Consider the following 20053-nt stretch of genomic DNA (forward strand, 5'->3'; position numbering starts at 1 on the left):
CTTACTGTTGACAAAGTACATTTTTTTTTGTAATAAAAACGAATGATCCTAACGCATCCTATGAAGTTGATCCTTACACCTTACAGACTTGGCACAGTTTAGAATGTAAATTTTACTGCACATTTCGAATTTATACTTGAGTTTTTACATCATACAAACCGTCAGTATCGCGAACATCATCTGCGCCACGTTGAAGGCGTGCCGCCAGTTGTGGTAGGTGACGTTGCGGTAGTTCTTCTTGACGCTGAGCAGCCAGCGGCACAGCACCGCGTAGTCGATGTGGAAGCGCTCCACGAAGTCCAGGTCGAGGAACATGCGCAGGCACGCGCCCAGCGTCTCCTCGTCAGACATCGCGATGTCGTCGAACGCGAGCTCGTGCAGGCTGAAGTGCGCGGACGACGGGATCCGCAGGCTCTGGAATGTTGGGTTTAGTTATTAGATGAATTTGTAAGAAAAAGGAGAAATATTGTGTTATTGTTTATTAGACTGATTTGTAAGAAGAAAGAGAAATATTGTTCCTTTTTTACGACATATCTGTACTTAATACAAGCTGTGCCCCGCGGTTTCACCAGCATTGCTCCGTTGGTCTTAGGGTGATTATGTATAATATGATGAGATTAGCGCGTTCAAACCAACAAACAAACTCTTCAGCTTTATAATACCAGTATTAGTATCCTATTAATATGATAAATGTGAAAGTTTGTATGGATGTTTGTTACTCTTTCACGCAAAAACTACTGAACCGATTACAATGAATTTTAGCACACATATAGAGGGTAACTTGGATTAACACATAGGATAGGTTTTATCCCGGAAATCCCAAGGGAACGGGAACTATGCGGGTTTATCTTTGAAAATGCGGGCGAAGCCGCGGGCGGAAAGCTAGTAGATTATAAAGATGAAGAATTTGTTTGTTTGAACGCGCTAATCTCAGGAACTACTGGTCCAATTTGGAAAATTCTTTCGGTGTTAGATAGCCCATTCATCGAGGAAGGCTATAAGCTATATTATCTCACTAAGACCAACAGGAGCGGAGCACTGTGGGTAAAACCGCAGAGCACAGCTAGTGTAGTATAATTTAGCTGTTTAATTGAGAGCGTATAATTAGAAACACCATTAATATTGACTAGACTATTTAAACTAGGCTCTTTATTTCATAAAATAGGTTAACTTACCCGTAACCTTTGCGCGTCATCTAATGATGCCGATGCGTGGTAACTTAAAACCTGAAATATTAATGCGAAACAATGAGCTGTTGTTAAATGACATCAATCTTAATATTATCTATATTAAATAAAAAAACGTGCTATGTACCACACACGGAAACCGTGAACCTGGTTTAAGTTGCCAAGTATTTAAAAGTATGTCCAAACAATGACAATATATTGAGTGCACCCTACACTGCACAAACTCTATCTCCTACCATAATTTCCAATTAAAATTCCTAACTACATGGCGTTTGACACAAATACTAAGTATAAATAAATAAATAAATAAAAAAATATTATAGTACATTATTACACAAATCGACCTAGTCCCACAGTAAGCTCAATTAAGGCTTGTGTTGTGGGTACTAGGCGACGATAAATATAATATTTAATAAATACATATATAGATAATAACACCCAGACCCAAGAACAAATAATTGAGTTCATCACACAAATATTTGCCCTGACCGGGGATCGAACCCGGGACCGTCGGCTCAGTAGGCAGTTACTTTACCACTGCGCCAACCGCGTCGTCAAATCGGTAAACGGTTAAAAGTACTCACATCCAAAGTGACACTCTGTTTCGCCATCGCGGTGATCGCCTTTTCATACATGTGCGTGTTGTGTATCCCCATGCCGCAGAATATCGCAAACGCTTCCACGAAGTTCTCATCGTTCTTGGTAAATAGTAGGTCGTCGAATTTGTTTATTAGCTGGAAGAAGTAAAATAAATATTATGTATTTGTTTGTGAGAAAGTTTCGATATGCTATTGGTAAAAATAGGTATCTACCGTTATAATAATAATCCTGGTATTATTTGAAATTAGTACGTTCAATTAAATGGTGGAGGTACCACAATAATTATTATAATTTCGAATACCGTAAAATGACCCCTACAATATTCAGGAGATCGTAATTTTAATTTTGCTAGTATTTTCATAAAGAAAATAAAAAGAAAATTTCTTTAAAACTGTCAATTCATTATAACCCAGAACGTAAAATATCTTAACAAAATTCGACCGTGAACTCGTGAATTAACATATTACGCCGACTCATTTACATGCCGCTAAGAATTCAAAGAGATGAAAACGTCTGCCAACAAAAACCACATTGACGACAACGCTTCACTACATAGTATAAAACAAAGTCGCTTTCCCTGTCCCTATGTCCCTATGTCCCTTTGTACGCTTAAATCTTTGAAACTACGCAACGGATTTTGATGCGGTTTTTTTTAATAGATAGAGTGATTCAAGAGGAAGGTTTATATGTATAATAACATCCATTAAATAGTGGAGAAGTATTGTTATTTTTGAGATTTCTAATGTGATGTGGTAAAAAATTACATTTTCTCCGCTTACATTGCAAACGCAGGCTAAACCCTACGAGTTTTATCAAAATAATGTACTAAGTATTATACACATTGAAAAGATCTACAGAAAAGTCCGCGATGGTATATGTCTATCTCTTATGGATAACCCACAATAACTTTTTTTGTCATTTACTTTTTACGACAAATAATGGCAAATTTTCGATGCAATTTTAACCAATACAGCATTAATCCTTAACAAATTCAATACCTTGAATACATTGTTCATTTAATATAGATCTATATGGCCCTTTACACCTTATGATTTAAGTGAATATTTTCGAAGATATTACAGATTTAAAAATTGCGGGACGTAGCGTTTGCGGCGGTACCGGCCGGCCGCCCGGCTATCTATTTTATACCCGTGCGAAGCCGGAGCGGGTCGCTATGTTTTTATATACAACGTTTACAGTTTTTCTGTAGTGTATTTAGTATCAGCATTGCACCCGTGCGAAGCCGGGGCGGGTCGCTAGTAAATAAAATATAACGTTTATCGCCCTCTTTTTTAGACTTTCTGTAATCCCATTTAAGATAAAGGCTCTAGCTTTGAAATTCATATAACCTTTTAGTTAAGATTAACAAGTTACAAGCGCAATTGGTGAAAGAATCTTATTTTCCTACGCGAAACAAAGTTGCCGAAGAACCTTTTCTAATTACATATTCATAAACGTACCTTTTAAACCTTCGATTAGAATGATTGTTCGTTAAGTAATTGCGTGAAGCTATATATTGTTAGAATCGGAAACTCTTTATTTTGTAAATTTGGTGTTTTAGAATGCTACTTTAATTACAGCAGATTTTACGTTTTCGACCAAAACCAGAATTCTTATATTATGTTTATATCAATAACTGTCTCTCAAGAAGCCGGCTTTTATCTTCAAGATAAGAACGAATTCAGGATAATTTTTTCCTCCACCTACAATGCCTACGTATACCTACAAATAACAACGGAATTTATTTAAAAAATTTCCGCATTAAACATTTCCACGAGAAAATAAGGCGCTATATCACTTAAATGGGTTAATTAGAACCGGTTTAGATTTGTAACGCGTAAGCCACCGAAGCCAGCACGCTGTATCCTTGTTTTGTCGCATACGACCGCAATGCGCAACGTTACCCACATTTGCTCAACAATCGTTTGAATTTTTCATTAAAATTGTTAGTGTTTAAGTGCGTTCTAGATGTTGATAGTGTCATAATTTTTTACATACATTTTTTGCGAACTTTCAGCGCTTGGTTACGGTTATATAGTCGTAATGCGCAATGAATAGAAAAATATACAAGGAAAACACACACTATACAAGCATTTAAGTACAATCGATATAATTGCCCAACATTATCTAACAAGAATTTGAGTTTTTAATCAACGCTTTTTTCTATAAGTGCCTTTTCAGTTATCAGTAATTACAGCTCCAAACGCGGTAACTATTCTTTATCCACCTTACAATGACGAAAATACGTACAAACGTCAATATTGTGTCTATTCAAGTATTTAGTGTTTGCATCATATCCAAAACATGTTTGTAACCAAATAAATTATTAAAGGAAAGGTTCAATTTCGATGAAATCCTTTTTATTGATGTTATCTTTTGAGGTAGATAAGTATCACAAAATTTCTCGATGTAGAAAATGTTTCTTGTTTGATACATCATCAGTTACAAATAAAATATCGTTTCCTAGTCTCTCAAAAATAAATTATTCGATACCAAAATATCAAAACACTGCAAGAATTCAATTAGTGTTTTGATTACAAATGTTTGTTAGCGAATCTGTACTTCATTTCGGTAATTAATACCGAACGGAGAACGGGCTCTTTGTGATTTATTGCTAAGCTTTCTACGCAATTTCTCCAACAAAACAATTCCTAACGAGATTTAAATTATACTCGACGGTACTAGTTATATAAAAGTATCCTCTATACAATGTGTATACTAAAATAAACTAAATTCTAAGAAATAGAATAGAATATAAATAATTAATTCTCGAATTCCTAGTTCAAAAATATAAGTTCTGTTCATGTCTCATAAAGCTGTGATTATTATTCACGAACGTAAATAACTTGAAAAATGTTTCTCAAGAAACTACAATTAAATTCGATTTAAAAGTGTTCCAATATTATTATAAGAACTTTAACTTCTTTCTTTCTAAATTAGAAGTAAAAAAAACGTATTATTAAACGTAGGAAAAACTTATGTTATCAGAGCGACAGAACAATTTAAATTAAGGCATGTTATAATTTTATAATAAGGCTGATAGCGATCCACAGATCTGTCAAAAGTTCACAACATCCTCACAGATAATTAAAGCAGTCCTCAACACGAGAGTTTATAAGCATAAACCCCATTTTAATCCCCAAAACAATTACCTGTATGACACCAATGATCCGTCCCTCCGAGTTTTTGATCGCCATACACAGGATCGTGTTGTGCTTGAAGCCCGCGCCCTCGTCCACTGAGGGGTCGAAACGAGCGTCCGTGTACGCGTCCGGTATGTTTACTGTCTGTGAAAGATTGATTAATTATTTAACCTATACTAATACTAGCGGTTCGCCCCGGCTTCGCCCGTGGTACCTACATGTTTACGTTTTTTTTTCATAAAAACTATCCTATCTCTCAAGTTGGATCGAACTGCACATGGTGTGCGAATTTTATTATAATCGGTTAAGTGGTTTAGGAGTCCATTGAGGACAAACATTGTTACACGAGATTTATATATAAAGCTGAAGCGTTTGTTTGGGCGCTAATAACAGAAACAAGGGATGCGACTTGATCTTTCAGTGTTAGATAGCCAGAAATGGAGGCAGGCTGAAACCCTTGGGAGCTGACAAATGCGTGTACAACCGCGGGTCACGGTTTGTTATATTAATGTTATAAAACATTGATATCTTAATTTTACTAGAAATGCATAATAATTGTCTATAAATATTAGATAAAGAGATGTAAATTTGTTACTTTAGCAAAGAAATATAATATAAGGTAGTCCGCTAGTTTGATGAATGAGTTTCTGGAACTCTATAAATAGGAAACTAAATATAACAGGGAATAACTTAATATTATTTACGCTAAGGAATCTCGGTTTCGAAGCAAAAATAGAAGCAACATATTTCCTACAGCTAGAATTTAACTATCAATTCGTTATGATTTATCACACATATCATCACAGGATTACACGAATACCCAGGTAAGGTATTAGGTAATTACGTAGGTATTAGGTAATTACAGTAATCCCGTTTGATATCAAGGTTACTGAATTTAAGCAGCATTTATTGAACGCCGATTTCTGTGTAAGCTTTATCTATACCGTTGGATACTGGGGGATTGTCGGCGATTAGCCTTTAAGCTGCCTCTTAGCATATTGCTTCATCTTTTTCAAGCTTCATTTATAAAATCGCGCTACGTAACGTTAATACCAGTAGGATTGATTTTTTATAAAATATATTCATGGAATTAAGGAATTCTTTATTTGTTTAGGATGAACACATAATGTAAGAATTACTTATATGTACTAACTTTTTGGAGTTCCGAGTTAAAAATGGATATTTTACTTTTGGATAGCCCAAAAGCTGCTAATGCTCTTCCTTCAAAATCTCACTACAACCGACAGACTATTGATTGAAAACGCTACAAACTGCAGAGGAAAGGTCATGTAATTCTACAATACTCGTTATAGGAACTGCCTTATCATCACCCTCACAATATGAATATAATTAATACCTATGAAATAGGTAATTTTGCATAAAACTACACCATTAGCTAAATATTTCCTAAATAAACACAAAAGGGACGCGTGAATTTTGTGCAAACATATCCATCGTTATCCCGAATGTCAAATTGGCGCAAAACAAAATACGTAGACATTTTGCGTTATTTTATGACTATATAATATAATATATATAGTTCTGTATTTGCAAAATTACCACAAAAGAGTTAACAGCTTGACAAATGAACGATTTTGGCTTTCATTGTGCATTGGGTACAGTGCATGGTCAAATTAGCCGTTTGCCCTCTCATTTCTTACCCTGGATTGACTCAATAAAAAATTGCCCATGTAACTTAATAAAATGTAGCTTTTAAAATAGACTAGGTACCTAGCTAGATACAATAAAATTTTTTTTCTTCTTTGTGATAATGGTTTACATTATATTCATATTCAGCATATACTCTTACCTCGCCAGTAGTAGCGACATATCCCGTGATACCAATGTTGATGGGGAACCTGCTCTCATACGGTGACGTTCTTGGTGTACCAGGCTCTGCGTCATCACCCGCCTCCAAGTCGAACACTCGAGAGAAACTGCCTTTCGACGCCTCGTGCACTAGCAGCACCTGGAATATAATTGAGCAAATTAAAAAAATCTGACGATACTTGACATTTCTGCTTATCAATACAAAGAACATTAAAATAGGTGTTACAGAATGATAATTAAATTTAAATAGATAACTCGCTTTAGATACGATTGATAGATACATTTTAATTGGCAGTAATTTGCTATACAAATATTGCTGCAAGGTTATCAAAATTAAGATGCAAATGAGCCATGGAGCTATGTAAATATTTGATCTGAAGCAACTGCATTTACATGTAAATATAGTAGTCAAAGATAAACGCGCTACCATTCGAGTAAATGCTAATACTTTTCATTTAAAGTAATTACTATGAATGTGTTTCATTCACAAACATTTTTTTATTAATTCATCGCAATTTATTTTGGTCTTGGCCTTTTTATTTGCCTGCAAAATCATTTACACAGTTTATTTATAACTGCTCTGTTCAAGAGAACTTCTAGCTTTAAAATCGTCTAATTAAGTTTTGAACGTGTAAGTCCCTCTCTATTTACTTTATTAAAACAGACAGAGCAGAAAATAAACAGCCCTCAAGGAGCTAAGATGCACCGAAGAAATAGTCAAACAATAATAGAACAGAAAATTAATTAATTCTGAGTGCAATCATATAACTAAAGAACTTTAAAGTTACTTTAAAATTACTGATACCGTAACGGCACAACTAATTGTGAAAATTACAACAAGGCATTACCAACTATCCAATAAACAATAACGTTATTATCTTGAAAAGCGGCTTATGAATTTTAATGGGCATTATCTGTTTAACTGTAAACAAAGGCTGTATTAAAATTTGATTTCACTCTGCAAACAACATTAATTGGGGTCTCGAGGTAAATATATTTCCCTGTACTATATTGTCGAACGAACGAATTGATCATGTTCGCTCATAAACGTAAAATGAATTGTGTATAGCATTGCGGGTAGTCGCCATTTTGTTCACGAAACTCACAATTGAAATTGCCCTGTTATGAATTACGAACTTTTATTCCATTTTAATGGTAATTGGTGTAAATTAAGTTTTATTTTAACTGCCGATTCTGAAATTCAATTAAATTACTATGCAAAATCCCTCGGTGTTTCACGTTTGGTTTTAACGCGGGGTGGCTGTATTTTTTTTATTGGAATTGGATTTCAGGACGTTCGCATAAAGGGAATCTAATAAAAAATCCTAATTAAATTTACTCAAGAAGTTAAAATAGATTAAAGCGATCGTAGAACCAAGTAAATTACTAGATATCTTGTTCGTTTCATTTGCCGCTATTCTTTGGATACACGTAGTTTTCAAAGAATAGCATTTTCAAAAATATTGTTTTTACATGAAGTTTTCTCATAGCTAGTTAGTTTCTAAGAATTTTACTGTTTCAACGTAATAAAAATAGCAATATCTTCCTAGAACATAAATAATGACGTCACCGAATTCGCCTAGTCGCCGGACCATGGCAACAATAATAGATTCTCCATTAAAGGGATTTTTTCATCCTACTACATTGTTGTTACGCAATTAAATTTTTCTTGGATGAGGTCCAATAAATCTTTCTTGAGAATAATGTTTACCTTCTTGAACGGATTTACGTCATATGCCATGGTTAATAACATTTATATTATTGTTCTCAAGAATATCATGTTGAAAGTAGAAAAATATAGACCTGATAAATAACAGAGAAAATTATATTCATTACAGTCTATTAGACCTCAAAGGCGTGGTATAATAAAGCCTCTTAATTACCGGCAAGGAAAAAATATATGAGGCAGCGTAAGCACATTGTATTCACTAGGGGCTAATAAATATTGACTTCACCTAAGACTTCACCTCGAGTACGGAGAGGTGTAATTTATTTATTTTCACACAATAATATAACTTTTACAATGTTCGCTCTATGTGCGAGTCATAAATTAGGAATGCACTAAACGGGGAATAGCACAGAAGGCGATATAAATAGCTGCAATACATAATAGAACGTAAAATTTCTAAAATAGAATGCTAGTAACAAATAACGATATTGTATTTATAGGATAGTTGTGTCACATGCAATTGTCACTACACTTTGTGAGCTGTAACCTACATTTCTAAACTGCTTACAAAGACAGTTTCGAAGGCTTTCAAGTGACAATTGAATAAACTACTTCAGCGTAAACGAAAATGCATAATGTAGTGAGCCTTTCAAGGATTTAAAAATAAATTGTTAAGCAGCAACTGGGACGATTGCGGAGCGATTGCAGGTGGCAAGGGATGCTTTCTAGTTAGGATTGAGTTGTGAAAATCTACCGAATAAAAATCTATCTAATTTGCTATTTGTATATCCGTAAATAATATGAGTTATTGATACGACAATGAATCAAGTGTGAGGTTGAATAAAGGTAATAAAGTACTACAATACGAAGAATTTCAATCACAGTTCCGCTAACACCATAAAAGAACGAGGATCAGATTTCCATGAACTTTTTCTTTAAAAACAGAACCGAAATAAATAAATCGTTTATTTGCAAGTAAACATGGTATTATAACGCGAAGAAAAGGAAATAAAAATAAATGGGTGTGAACATTATAAATTCAGGAAGAGAGGCCGCGTATAAAGCATAAAATTAACAGTACGCGCTTTCCACGCTAAGCCATACAATTTCCCGCGGGACTGCTTTCCGGCTTTAAATACGAGTAACATTTCATTTTGGAGTTACCGTAATATTCACAAAACACGGCCGAATTAATTTAAATATGACGGTTCGAATTTGCTATTCACCTTTCCATACAAGTTCAGGGGGGTAACCGGCACCTTTAGAATAACAGTCTTATTATGGGTACGTTTTGTTGCGTTCACAAAATAATCTTACTTTTTTGGCACCGGGACCTTCTAAAACATATGAAAACCAATTGCAACAAGACTGTTTCGAGCGGTTTCGAGACGTCAATCGAAAAATTGGAACCGGCACGCTCTCTTTGACATTTAGCATTCTTGTTATAATGTCAATAATGACAGTTTTAAGCAATTTTAGTGAAGTTGTAAATATGGAACTTTTATAACATTATTTTGAATATTATTAAAAGAATACACATCAAATTTAAGTGAAACGTATGTAGTTGGAAATCTATTTAATAAATGAAGCTTTTAAAGAAGATAATACATTTATTATATTAAAAATGCAAAATTAACATAACTACATCGGGTTGTTCCAAGAAAAGGCTTCAAACCTTTTGATTTAAGAAGAATCGTGTAAATAATTTATTATTGCGAAGTGCGCAATCATCACGAGTCTCTATGAGATATGGGGGCAGCATATGAACAATCTTAAAATACAATTATAACCTACAGATTTATCTGTGTAAGATAAAAGTAATGTAAGTACCATACCCAATGCAAATCTTAAGAGTATATTTAAAAATACGTTTGTTTATGTACACATTCTCCACTTGTTATTTCTCTATATAATAAAATGCAACCCTACTTATTCTCTAAGCATAAATTTTATCTAATACCTAGGTACTTAATGTAAATCTATAAAAGATTGTTTATTATTTCTTCTTGATTCAATATATTTTATCATGTTATATTATTTATATAATAAAACACTTAAAAGTAAATCTACACTCAAATGCACTACCCATATTATACTTATGTTAGGGATCTCATTTAATTTTGAGAAGTAATACCATTATTTATTTCCAGGTTCTACAATCAATTCCGAGCACTAGGGATAAGATTACCCAGCGTTACCACATGGAAGCATTGATAGTATTCAAGAAACTATAAAGTGCCAGTGCAACATGAATATATTTTTTTCTATAGGAAGCAATATCATGCTTTAAATGTATTAGTGCAATTAAAAACATATTTTATAAATCCAAAATCTTTATTTAGTCCTTTTTATTTATTCATTGACAAAACATTTGCTCCTTTACTTCTCTTGATAACATTTATATATATATAAAAATGTAATAAAACATGGAATTATTTGAAAATAGATTCAATTCTATTTTGATTAAATATTAATTAAAAACAATTAGGTATATTACTCAAATCCAAATTTGTAAGTAAATAGCATATTAAAAAGACCCTTGTTTAAAAAAATAAAGTCTTATTTATAATACCAGCCTTTAAAACTTAAAATGCAATAAACAAAAACTTTATATTTACATCACAATGAATAATTGCTGCACTAATAGTTTAATGGTATTTATATTTTTATTTTAAATTTAAATCAATTATTGTATTTGCATAATATAGAGTAGATAAAATTCAAAAACTTGCAGTACTTATGTATACTTTTAATTTCATTTTTATTAAACTTAAAATGAAAACAATGTAGGTACTATATTAAGGTACAAGTAAATTTTTACATTTTCTTTGAATATTTTAAGTGTAGACATGGTGGCGCCTCCCCCAACTTGAAGTTCTCACTACCACATGATCATCTCCCAAGCCGGTACTTCCTTGTTCAATGTTTGGGCAAGCCGGCAATCAACACAACTGTGAAAGATAAATTGGATTTAAACTGATTCTTTGTTGCTTTAAAATTTAATAAGTACATTTAATATGTTTACTTTTATTATTAAAGGGCTTGTCATGGTGTATGTAATTTAAGATGTTTTTTTAAACAATGTCGGTATAGTTTGTTAAATAATAAATACTTTATTTGTTAATCATTTTTCAAGTATTTTAACATTTTAGTTGTTTATCTTGCAATTCTTAATATCGTATTAAAAAAAAAGTTAAATGTGTAGGTGTGTAATTCCTTACAAAACTGTTAATATAAGTAGCTTCTAACCAAACGTAGATAGGTTTGCTTATAAATTAATATAAATATTTACTTTTGACCAGCTGCTCTAGTTTTTGTGAACTCCCAAATCATTTGCACTTAAACTTTCAGCAGAGAATTCCATCAACTTCGTCTCATCATAACTTTTACCTCGTTGGGAGTTATTCATGTACCTATCTTTGTCTGTGTAATTTCGGGGTCAGGGAGCTTCGCGCACTCTGCACAATGTTCTGCTGTAAGTTAAATAAAAATTACTTCAATTAAGTAACAATAATCAAAACAGACGAAATCATGTAAAAACCAAAACTTTATTCGTAAAAATATATCTCTGTAGTCTGTTATCATAAATCGTCCTTACTCGTACTTTATCTTACCTTGCTATTTCAATATTGCTTTTTCGCACTTTCTCATTTATCCAGAGATGAGATTCACAGTTTAAGTTTATCTGAAATTTTAGATATTAACTAGCGGTCCGCCCCGGCTTCGCCCGTGGTACATATTTACGTTTTCTCTACATAAAAACCATCCTCGTACTTCAAGGAATATAATAAAAAAAGAATTATCGAAATCGGTTCAGCCGTTCTCGAGTTATGCGCTTACCAACACATTTTGCGATTCATTTTTATATATAAGATATGAATTAAGAGGACAGTGACATGACATTTTGATTTTTGACGTTTAATGTTCGATACAAATCATTACGACTTGGCCTAAAAGCCTCGTAGCCAAGCCATTAATCTTAAAAAAATAGACAAAACTTCGGAATTCATTCGCTCTTTGGACATTGTAGGCAATCGTATAGTAATCATGTTGAAAAGGCTCCCGGTACCAAAATAAAGTAAGATTATTTTGTGAACTCAACAAAACAAGGTTGTTATTATAAAAATGGCGGTGATTGAAAATTAAATGTCAAAAATCCAAATGTCATAATCACTGTCCTCGTATTTATTATCTAAAATTTGGATAAATCAAATTGAAAAATTGCGAAAGATAAGTAATATGCATTAAAGAATGCATGAAAGAGGCATGAAAGAGCAATTGAAATAGCAAGGTAAGATAATATATACGAGTAATAAATATATCTAAAACATTGGACGATTTATGATAACACAGATATATTTTTACGAATAAAGTATTGGTTTTTGCATGATTTCGTCTGTTTTGATTATTGTTAATTGAAGTAATTTTTATTTAACTTGCAGCAGAACATTGTGCAGAGTGCGCGAAGCTCCTTGACCCTGAAGTTACAAAGACAAAGGTACATAAATAACTCCCAACGAGTTAAAAGTTATGCTGAGACGAAGTTGATAGAATTCTCTGAAAGTATAAGTGCAAATGATTTGGGAGTTCACAAAAACTAGAGCAGCTGGTCAAAAGTAAATATTTATATTAATTTATAAGCAAACCTATCTATGTTTGGTTAGAAGCTACTTATATTAAAAGTTTTCTAAGGCATTGTACCTACACATTTAAGTTTTTTTTAATACAATATTAAGAATTGCAAGATTAACAACTAAAACGTTGAAATACTTGAAAAATTATTAACAAATAAGGTATTTAACCCGCCATTGGTGACGTGAATTTGACTTACAGCGTTGGTGACCCCGGTCTCACGCACCGGGGTTTTTGACTACGAGTTTATCTGTAATTTACGGTTCATGCTACTTTTCATTGGGATAGATATAAAATTTGATCTTTTATTGTCAATAAAACATAGGTATTTAATAAATCAAATCTCTTTTATTAGCATAAGACAACATCTTTGAAATAACTAAAATTGTCAAGTATTTTAACAAAGTTTTTTTAAAACTCAAAAATAAAGCATCAATCTTAATTATTTAACAGTAAAATTAGGCTTAGTCAGTCTTATGACACTGAAAACATAAAATGAAGTAACATAAATGGTAATACTTCGACCAAAAAAAAAATATACAATACTAAAATCACTCATCTTCAACAGCCAAACAACTAGAGCAAGTTATTGGTACTACGTGCGATCTGGTTCGAAATTATCTGGTTCGAAGTCACTTCCAGATTCACTTTCCGATGACGTTTGTAATCTGTCCTCATCAGATACTGCTTCTTGCAAAAGAGCCTCGAGACGACACTGATTACTTTCGTAAGACATGCTGAAACAGTGTTCACCACTTGAACAAAAAACACGGAATTTCTTGTAAAATATCGATCAAATCTAGCAAAACGCTTACTAATAATAGAATTATATGATTAAACTATAAATTACAACAACAGCTTTATCAAAATGAGTAAAATAAAAAAAATACACAATAACCATTTTACTTACTTAGTTGGTGACGCCGGTCTCACGCACCGGGTTGGGGCCAAAACTCAGTAACGTGCGCCCGCGTCGCTGTCGTGGGGTAGGGGTAGGGTAGGGGGCGCGAAATTAGGCAGCTACTCGAAACCACAGTGCAATTCGATAAACGGTGACAAAAATATTTGGGTTTCTTTAACTGCCCGGTCTCACAGACATATGAGGTCACCAATGGCGGGTTAACAAACCATACCGACATTGTTTAAAAAACTTCTTTTTAGACGTTTACATACACCATGACAAGCCCTTTAATAATAAAAGTAAACATATTAAATGTACTTATTAAATTTTAAAGCAACAAAGAATCAGTTTAAGTCCAATTTATCTTTCACAGTTGTGTTGATTGCCGGCTTGCCCAAACATTGAACAAGGAAGTACCGGCTTGGGAGATGATCATGTGGTAGAAGAACTTCAAGTTGGGGGAGGCGCTACCATGTCTACAGTCTACACTTAAAATATTAATATTTGTATCATACATCTGAAAATGTAAAAATTTAATTGTACCTTAATATAGTACCTACATTGTTTTCATTTTAAGTTTAATAAAAATGAAATTAAAAGTATACATAAGTACTGCAAGTTTTTAAATTATTTATCTACTCTTTATTATGCAAATACAATAATTGATTTAAATTTAAAATAAAAATATAAATACCATTAATCTATTAGTGTAGGAATTATTCATTGTGATGTAAATGTAAAGTTTTTGTTTATTGAATTTTAAGTTTTAAAGGCTGGTACTATAAATAAAACTTAATTTTTTTTAATCAAGGGCGTTTTTAATATGCTATTTACTTACAAATTTGGATTTGAGTTATATATATCTACCTAATTGTTTTTAATAAATATTTAAGCTAAATAGAATTGAATCTAATTTCGAATACTTCCATGTTTTATCACTTTTTTTTATATAAATGATATCAAGAGAAGTAAAGGAGCAAAAGATTTGTCAATAAATAAATAAAAAGGACTAAATAAAGATTTTGGATTTATAAATGTTTTTTATTGCACTTAAACATTTAAAGTATGATATTGCTTCCTATTGAAAAAATATATTCATGTTGCGCTGGCACTATGGCTTCTTGAATACTATCAATGCTTCCATGTGGTCCTAGTGCTCGGAATTGATTGTAGAATCTGGAAATAAATAATGGTTTTATTTCTCAAAATTAAATGAGATCCTTAACAACAGATTACATAAGTATAATATGGGTAGTGTATTTGAGTGTAGATTTACTTTTATAGTCTTATATTCTATATAGGTAAATAATAACATGATAAAATATATTGAATCATGAAGAAATAATAAACAATCTTTTATAGATTTACATTAAGTATTAGATAAAATTTATGTTTAGGGAATAAGTAGAGTTGCATTTTATTATACAGAGAAATAACAAGTGGAGAATGTGTACTTATACAGACGTATTTTTAAATAGATTTGCATTGGGTATGGTACTTACATTATATGGTACTTACACAGATAAATCTGTAGGTTATATTGTATTTTCAAATTGTTCATATGATGCCCCCATATCTCATAGGGACTCGTGATGATTTCGCACTTGTTTACTATTTAGGTACAAGATTCTTCTTAAATCAAAAGGTTTGAAGCCTTTTCTTCGAACAAGCCGATGTAAAGTTCTATTATTATCTGATAACTACCCATCCTATATAAGTTACTCTATGCTGATAACTGTCAAATTGTCAAATAGATCGCAGTTCGCACCGGTCCCAATAATTGAGTGAACTATTACGAGTGACGTCATCAAAATTGCTAGAAAAACAAAATCAGTTTAACGCTGCAACAAGCTTGCGTTAAGGGTGTCACGGTACGAAAAGACATAGTAATGTTATAATAAGCTTGCTATAAGAGATGCCGGTTACCCCCCAGAGGTGAGCCACAGTCCCTAATATTTTAATACGTTCTGTATACAATTGTTGTTCATTACCTTCTGTTGGGTTTCTAAACACAATATGTCAATATACACATTGATGTTGTAAAGCTAACACATTTAAGATCGGATTGAGGTAGGTTAGTACACTCGCATTAGTATAATTTCATGACATATTTTATTGCAATAAATTACATTTCAAATATTTTACAATGCATTCATTAATCATAAAACAATACTTTCTAAAAATATTAAATTACATGTTTCTCATACTATTTCATTTAGAATTATTGATGATATAATTTACTGTAGCACGCTTTACGTATAGAAATATTCATTGCATTTTCTTTTCAGACATACAACATAGTTAATCACATTTACGTGCAAAACAGATCTATTGTCTATCATAGCGTTTAAAGTATTACATAACGCAATCCATAAACCGATTGACCGAGATATCCGATACCCGGTATCGAATTGCGTTAGGGTCGGCACAAACGGGCCACCGAGTACCGACCACAGCCACTAGTGGCCAGCGTAAGCCACTCGACACATCCTACTTAATATAATAAATGCGAATTTTTTTCAGGATGAATGGATGGATGTTTGTTACTCTTTCACGCAAATATTACAAAACCGATTACAATGAAATTTGGCACACACATAGAGGGTAACTTGAATTAACACAAAGGATAGGTTTTATCTCGGATATCCCACAGGAACGGGAACTTTTGGGTTTTCTTTGAAAACGCGGCCGAAGCTACTGCTGTATTTATTACTATATTTTGTCACGGACACTTCTGTAGCGAGTGGTCGCCACCGGCTACACGTGTACGGTGCGTCTATACAAAATATATGAAAAATTGTGATCTGTGGCTGTCGCTGGCCACCGGTGGCTGTGGTCGGTGGCCCGTTTGCGCCGACCCTTATTGTCTCGAACGTTCACCGCCGATACCCAATCATCTGCCGATCTTATTTACATAACACAGGAAAGAGATCATTTCAGTCGCAATACATTACTTTTTAGCACAATGACGTCTGTGTTACGCAAATACCTCCATTTTAATGTGATATGCTTATTGATTGTATCAAATATGACGCATATATTAATGAATAGAAGAGTTGAGCGTAATGTAGGAGTGTTTCCTTTATTTGTTTGTTTAGATGTTTACAAGGGACGTTAAAGTGCCTTTGGGGTTAATGATAAATTAAAATATGCAAGCGCACATACAATATTTCAAAATCAATTAATAATGCTCGTTAGCATCTTAGCTCTATAAAATATTTAAAATGGTACAATTTTTAATTCCATAAACACAGAATATCGTGATGTTTTTTCTACAGCGTATTTATTTAGAGTATTGTCGTTAAGATTAATACAGACTTTTATATTAATACGATAAAGCAACTAAAAGATTAATTGAATTTTATAAAATTGAAAGAAAATTCATAGACAGACCAAGCTCTAACTGGAAGCGACGAACGCGCGTGCAAATTTAAAATCATTCTAACTGTAGATATGAATAAGAAAAATGCTATGACGTCGATATCACAATTTCTATAATCCAATCAGTACCAAGTTGGGTTTGCTCAACATATTAACAAAAGTTGAGCTCAATTTTCATAATGTAATCACGTGTTTTATTCAAAATTCCAATTTGCCTTTCTTATGAAAATCGTAAGGCCGGATTTCTATGCCTTTTACCGTTGACATTTTGCAAGATTTATAATGAAAAGTGAAGCCTTATGAGATTACTTTGTCGTCCGTCTTTCCTTAGAGACCCCTTTTCTCTCTGCGACAGGTATTGAGTTAAAATTAATATTAAAACCCGAGGCCGACTTAGGTTCAAGAGAATACAAACTATACAACAATAAATGATTATACATTTCTTTTGTTTTGATTCGTACATTCAAAAAGTGCGTTATTCGTCAGAAGTTATGACGCTGGATGTTCACCTCAATATATGCTAGTAATTTAAGAGTGGACTTGATGGATTCCATATGTCTCCAAACGTCATACCCATATAATTTCGGCGCTTTCTTTCGATTTCAAAGGGTGACGACCTAAATAATGCGAATTAAAAAGATCACATTATTGTGTTATATTAACCTGCTATCCAGTGTCACGAAAACGATTCTTTAATTTCATCCAAATGTTTCATATTCGTAAATATAACAAAAAAAACTTCGTATAGAACACTCTTTTTATGAATTATGATCTTATATTTTTTGATTCAGTAAATTATATATTGTGTTGAATAAATAAGTTTACCTAGTCACCAAATGTATTTAAAAAAGAGAGCTTGTACGAGACGCCTAAATTATGTTTCACAATCATAAGAAAGCGCAAAATCTATTCTTTGGAATGTTACAATGTATCACCATATTATATAATTTGATTATTTATGGGTAAAGCGTATTTATGACGACAGTTAAAACTAGGTAAACCTCGGTGCGTCATGTCTAATGCTACGTTCACAGAAAAGGGACGCATATTAATATGTATTTATGTAACGATTAAACGACATCAAATCATGCAATATTTATAAGTTAATTCTTTCCTCGAATTCTGTTAATTAGACATTAACAATTTTCAAGGAAACATTTTATAACGCCTGCATCTTCAAAGCACCACAGCCACATGGACAAATGAATCATAAAAAGGAATTTCGATACACGTTATACAAAATAAGACATATTTCATGCGGGGGTAGTGAGGAAATACAAGATTTTGAATGTAAATATCTACAATACAGTAATTAATGTGAATTATAAGAAAAAGTATATCGCAAAGAAAATCTTCAGTCCATAATGATTTACAACATCTCAAAAACAGTTAAACATGTCAAGTGAAACTTATAAACTCTAAACAGACCGCGAAGGCGACGTATCAAAAACCTTCCTACAACTTGGAACAAAGCATTCGTAAGAAGTGCTCATTATATTAAAACCTTTATTTTCATCGCGTTTCGGTCGTATATCTCAATTCGGAAACATTGGCGGTGTTCCAATAATCCGATACAATGTTGTATAGTTATTCTTCAATGGGTATCAGCCAAGAACTGGAAAGATAGTAGCGGGCAACTTAAGGAATTAGTTTTTCGTACATCGTATGGTGCAGATATGTGAAAGAATACAAAGGAAATCATTTTATTTCTCTTCTCTGGTAACTTTCAATGGAGACAATGGCTAGTAGTAGTAGTAGTAGTATAGTAATGGAAAGTACTTATATAGCATTTCTGTATAAATGTATTGGATGAAACGTATTACGTCATAATATTTTGCAAGTTTATCATATACGCAAAATTTGGCTTCACGAAACAGAATTGTTTGCACAATTAAAACCCTGCTATGCGTAGTTTATTTTATCGTTATGGCTGCGACGAGTTTTGCCAAATCCTTGACACGGCTCTTTTTTAAATGTTGTATCGGAAAAATAACACAAACGTAAATTCTTGCTACAAAATAAATAACACAGTTAAAATTCGCAACATACAATGTAGAGCATAATTTAAATATTGACAGTCATCTCATTGTGGACCGACTGCGAGTTGCCGACAAATATTAATTAGCATTCAGTTGTTTGTACGATAATCGCGATAAGACCGACATCGGCGCCACCTCAGGCCGACGCCTAGTCACTACAACACTAGTTATTACAAGTTCCATTAAATAGAATTTACCGGCGACGGATAGTCGGGGTGATACTGCGAATTAAGCCTAGTTTACATGTGCCCAAACACGCCTGAGTGTCATTAAAAACGTATTACTTAAAGTTACTTTACGTAAGACGTGTTTTCTGTACCGCTAGCTCTTATATTATGCTTATATTACACTTTTGATCTAGTTAGTAACACGTTAAACCGAACAAAACAATATTTCAAAGCATATAAACACAATGTACAGTGATTATTCGATATCGAAAACTGCTATAATCCAGTTTATAATTTCATATCGCTGAAAATAATACTTTCGTTTCTTGATTATATTTGCGGTTAACTGAAGCATGCAAATTGGTTTTGCAAATCTTGTATGAAAATAGAATTGAGTATACTATAAAATCATTAAATTTTTGTTTCTTTTTATTGCTTTTCATAAGATATCGGAGTAAATATTCTAGTTTTTTTTACACGCTTTATATTAGCTTCACCTGTATG

General features: G+C 32.8%; 2 protein-coding genes and 2 long non-coding RNA genes across 11 annotated transcripts in view; 1 reads left to right on the plus strand and 3 right to left on the minus strand.

The window, feature by feature from the left end:
• The window catches only part of LOC149481131 (glutathione S-transferase 2-like), a 280674-nt gene that overhangs the window by 24281 nt on the left and 236340 nt on the right, over positions 1–20053 (plus strand). The window lies entirely within an intron of this gene.
• The window catches only part of Pde11 (Phosphodiesterase 11), a 194359-nt gene that overhangs the window by 6927 nt on the left and 167379 nt on the right, over positions 1–20053 (minus strand). For all 7 annotated transcript variants that reach the window (XM_089705544.1, XM_089705542.1, XM_089705543.1 and 4 more), the window contains 5 exons: positions 6741–6899; positions 4940–5074; positions 1772–1921; positions 1176–1226; positions 160–414 (listed from right to left, as the gene is read on the minus strand). In XM_089705544.1, the coding sequence (XP_089561670.1) occupies positions 160–414; positions 1176–1226; positions 1772–1921; positions 4940–5074; positions 6741–6899 (750 nt within the window). The remainder of the gene's footprint in view (positions 1–159; positions 415–1175; positions 1227–1771; positions 1922–4939; positions 5075–6740; positions 6900–20053) is intronic.
• On the minus strand, positions 11287–12126 carry LOC149481134 (uncharacterized). Of its 2 annotated transcripts, XR_016316900.1 has the most exons (3): positions 12044–12126; positions 11722–11902; positions 11287–11380 (listed from the first exon to the last, which is right to left on the minus strand). It is a non-coding gene; the product is annotated as an uncharacterized LOC149481134 (long non-coding RNA). The 2 variants fall into 2 exon arrangements; XR_016316899.1 differs by having other exon boundaries at positions 11722–12115.
• On the minus strand, positions 13124–14172 carry LOC149481135 (uncharacterized). The gene is made up of 2 exons (XR_016316905.1): positions 13972–14172; positions 13124–13798 (listed from the first exon to the last, which is right to left on the minus strand). It is a non-coding gene; the product is annotated as an uncharacterized LOC149481135 (long non-coding RNA).

This window comes from Colias philodice, chromosome 17 (genome assembly GCF_061535455.1).
Source record: "Colias philodice isolate Cphi_HAF_F1 chromosome 17, ilColPhil1 Martin Lab GWU primary, whole genome shotgun sequence".
Lineage (NCBI taxonomy): Eukaryota > Metazoa > Arthropoda > Insecta > Lepidoptera > Pieridae > Colias > Colias philodice.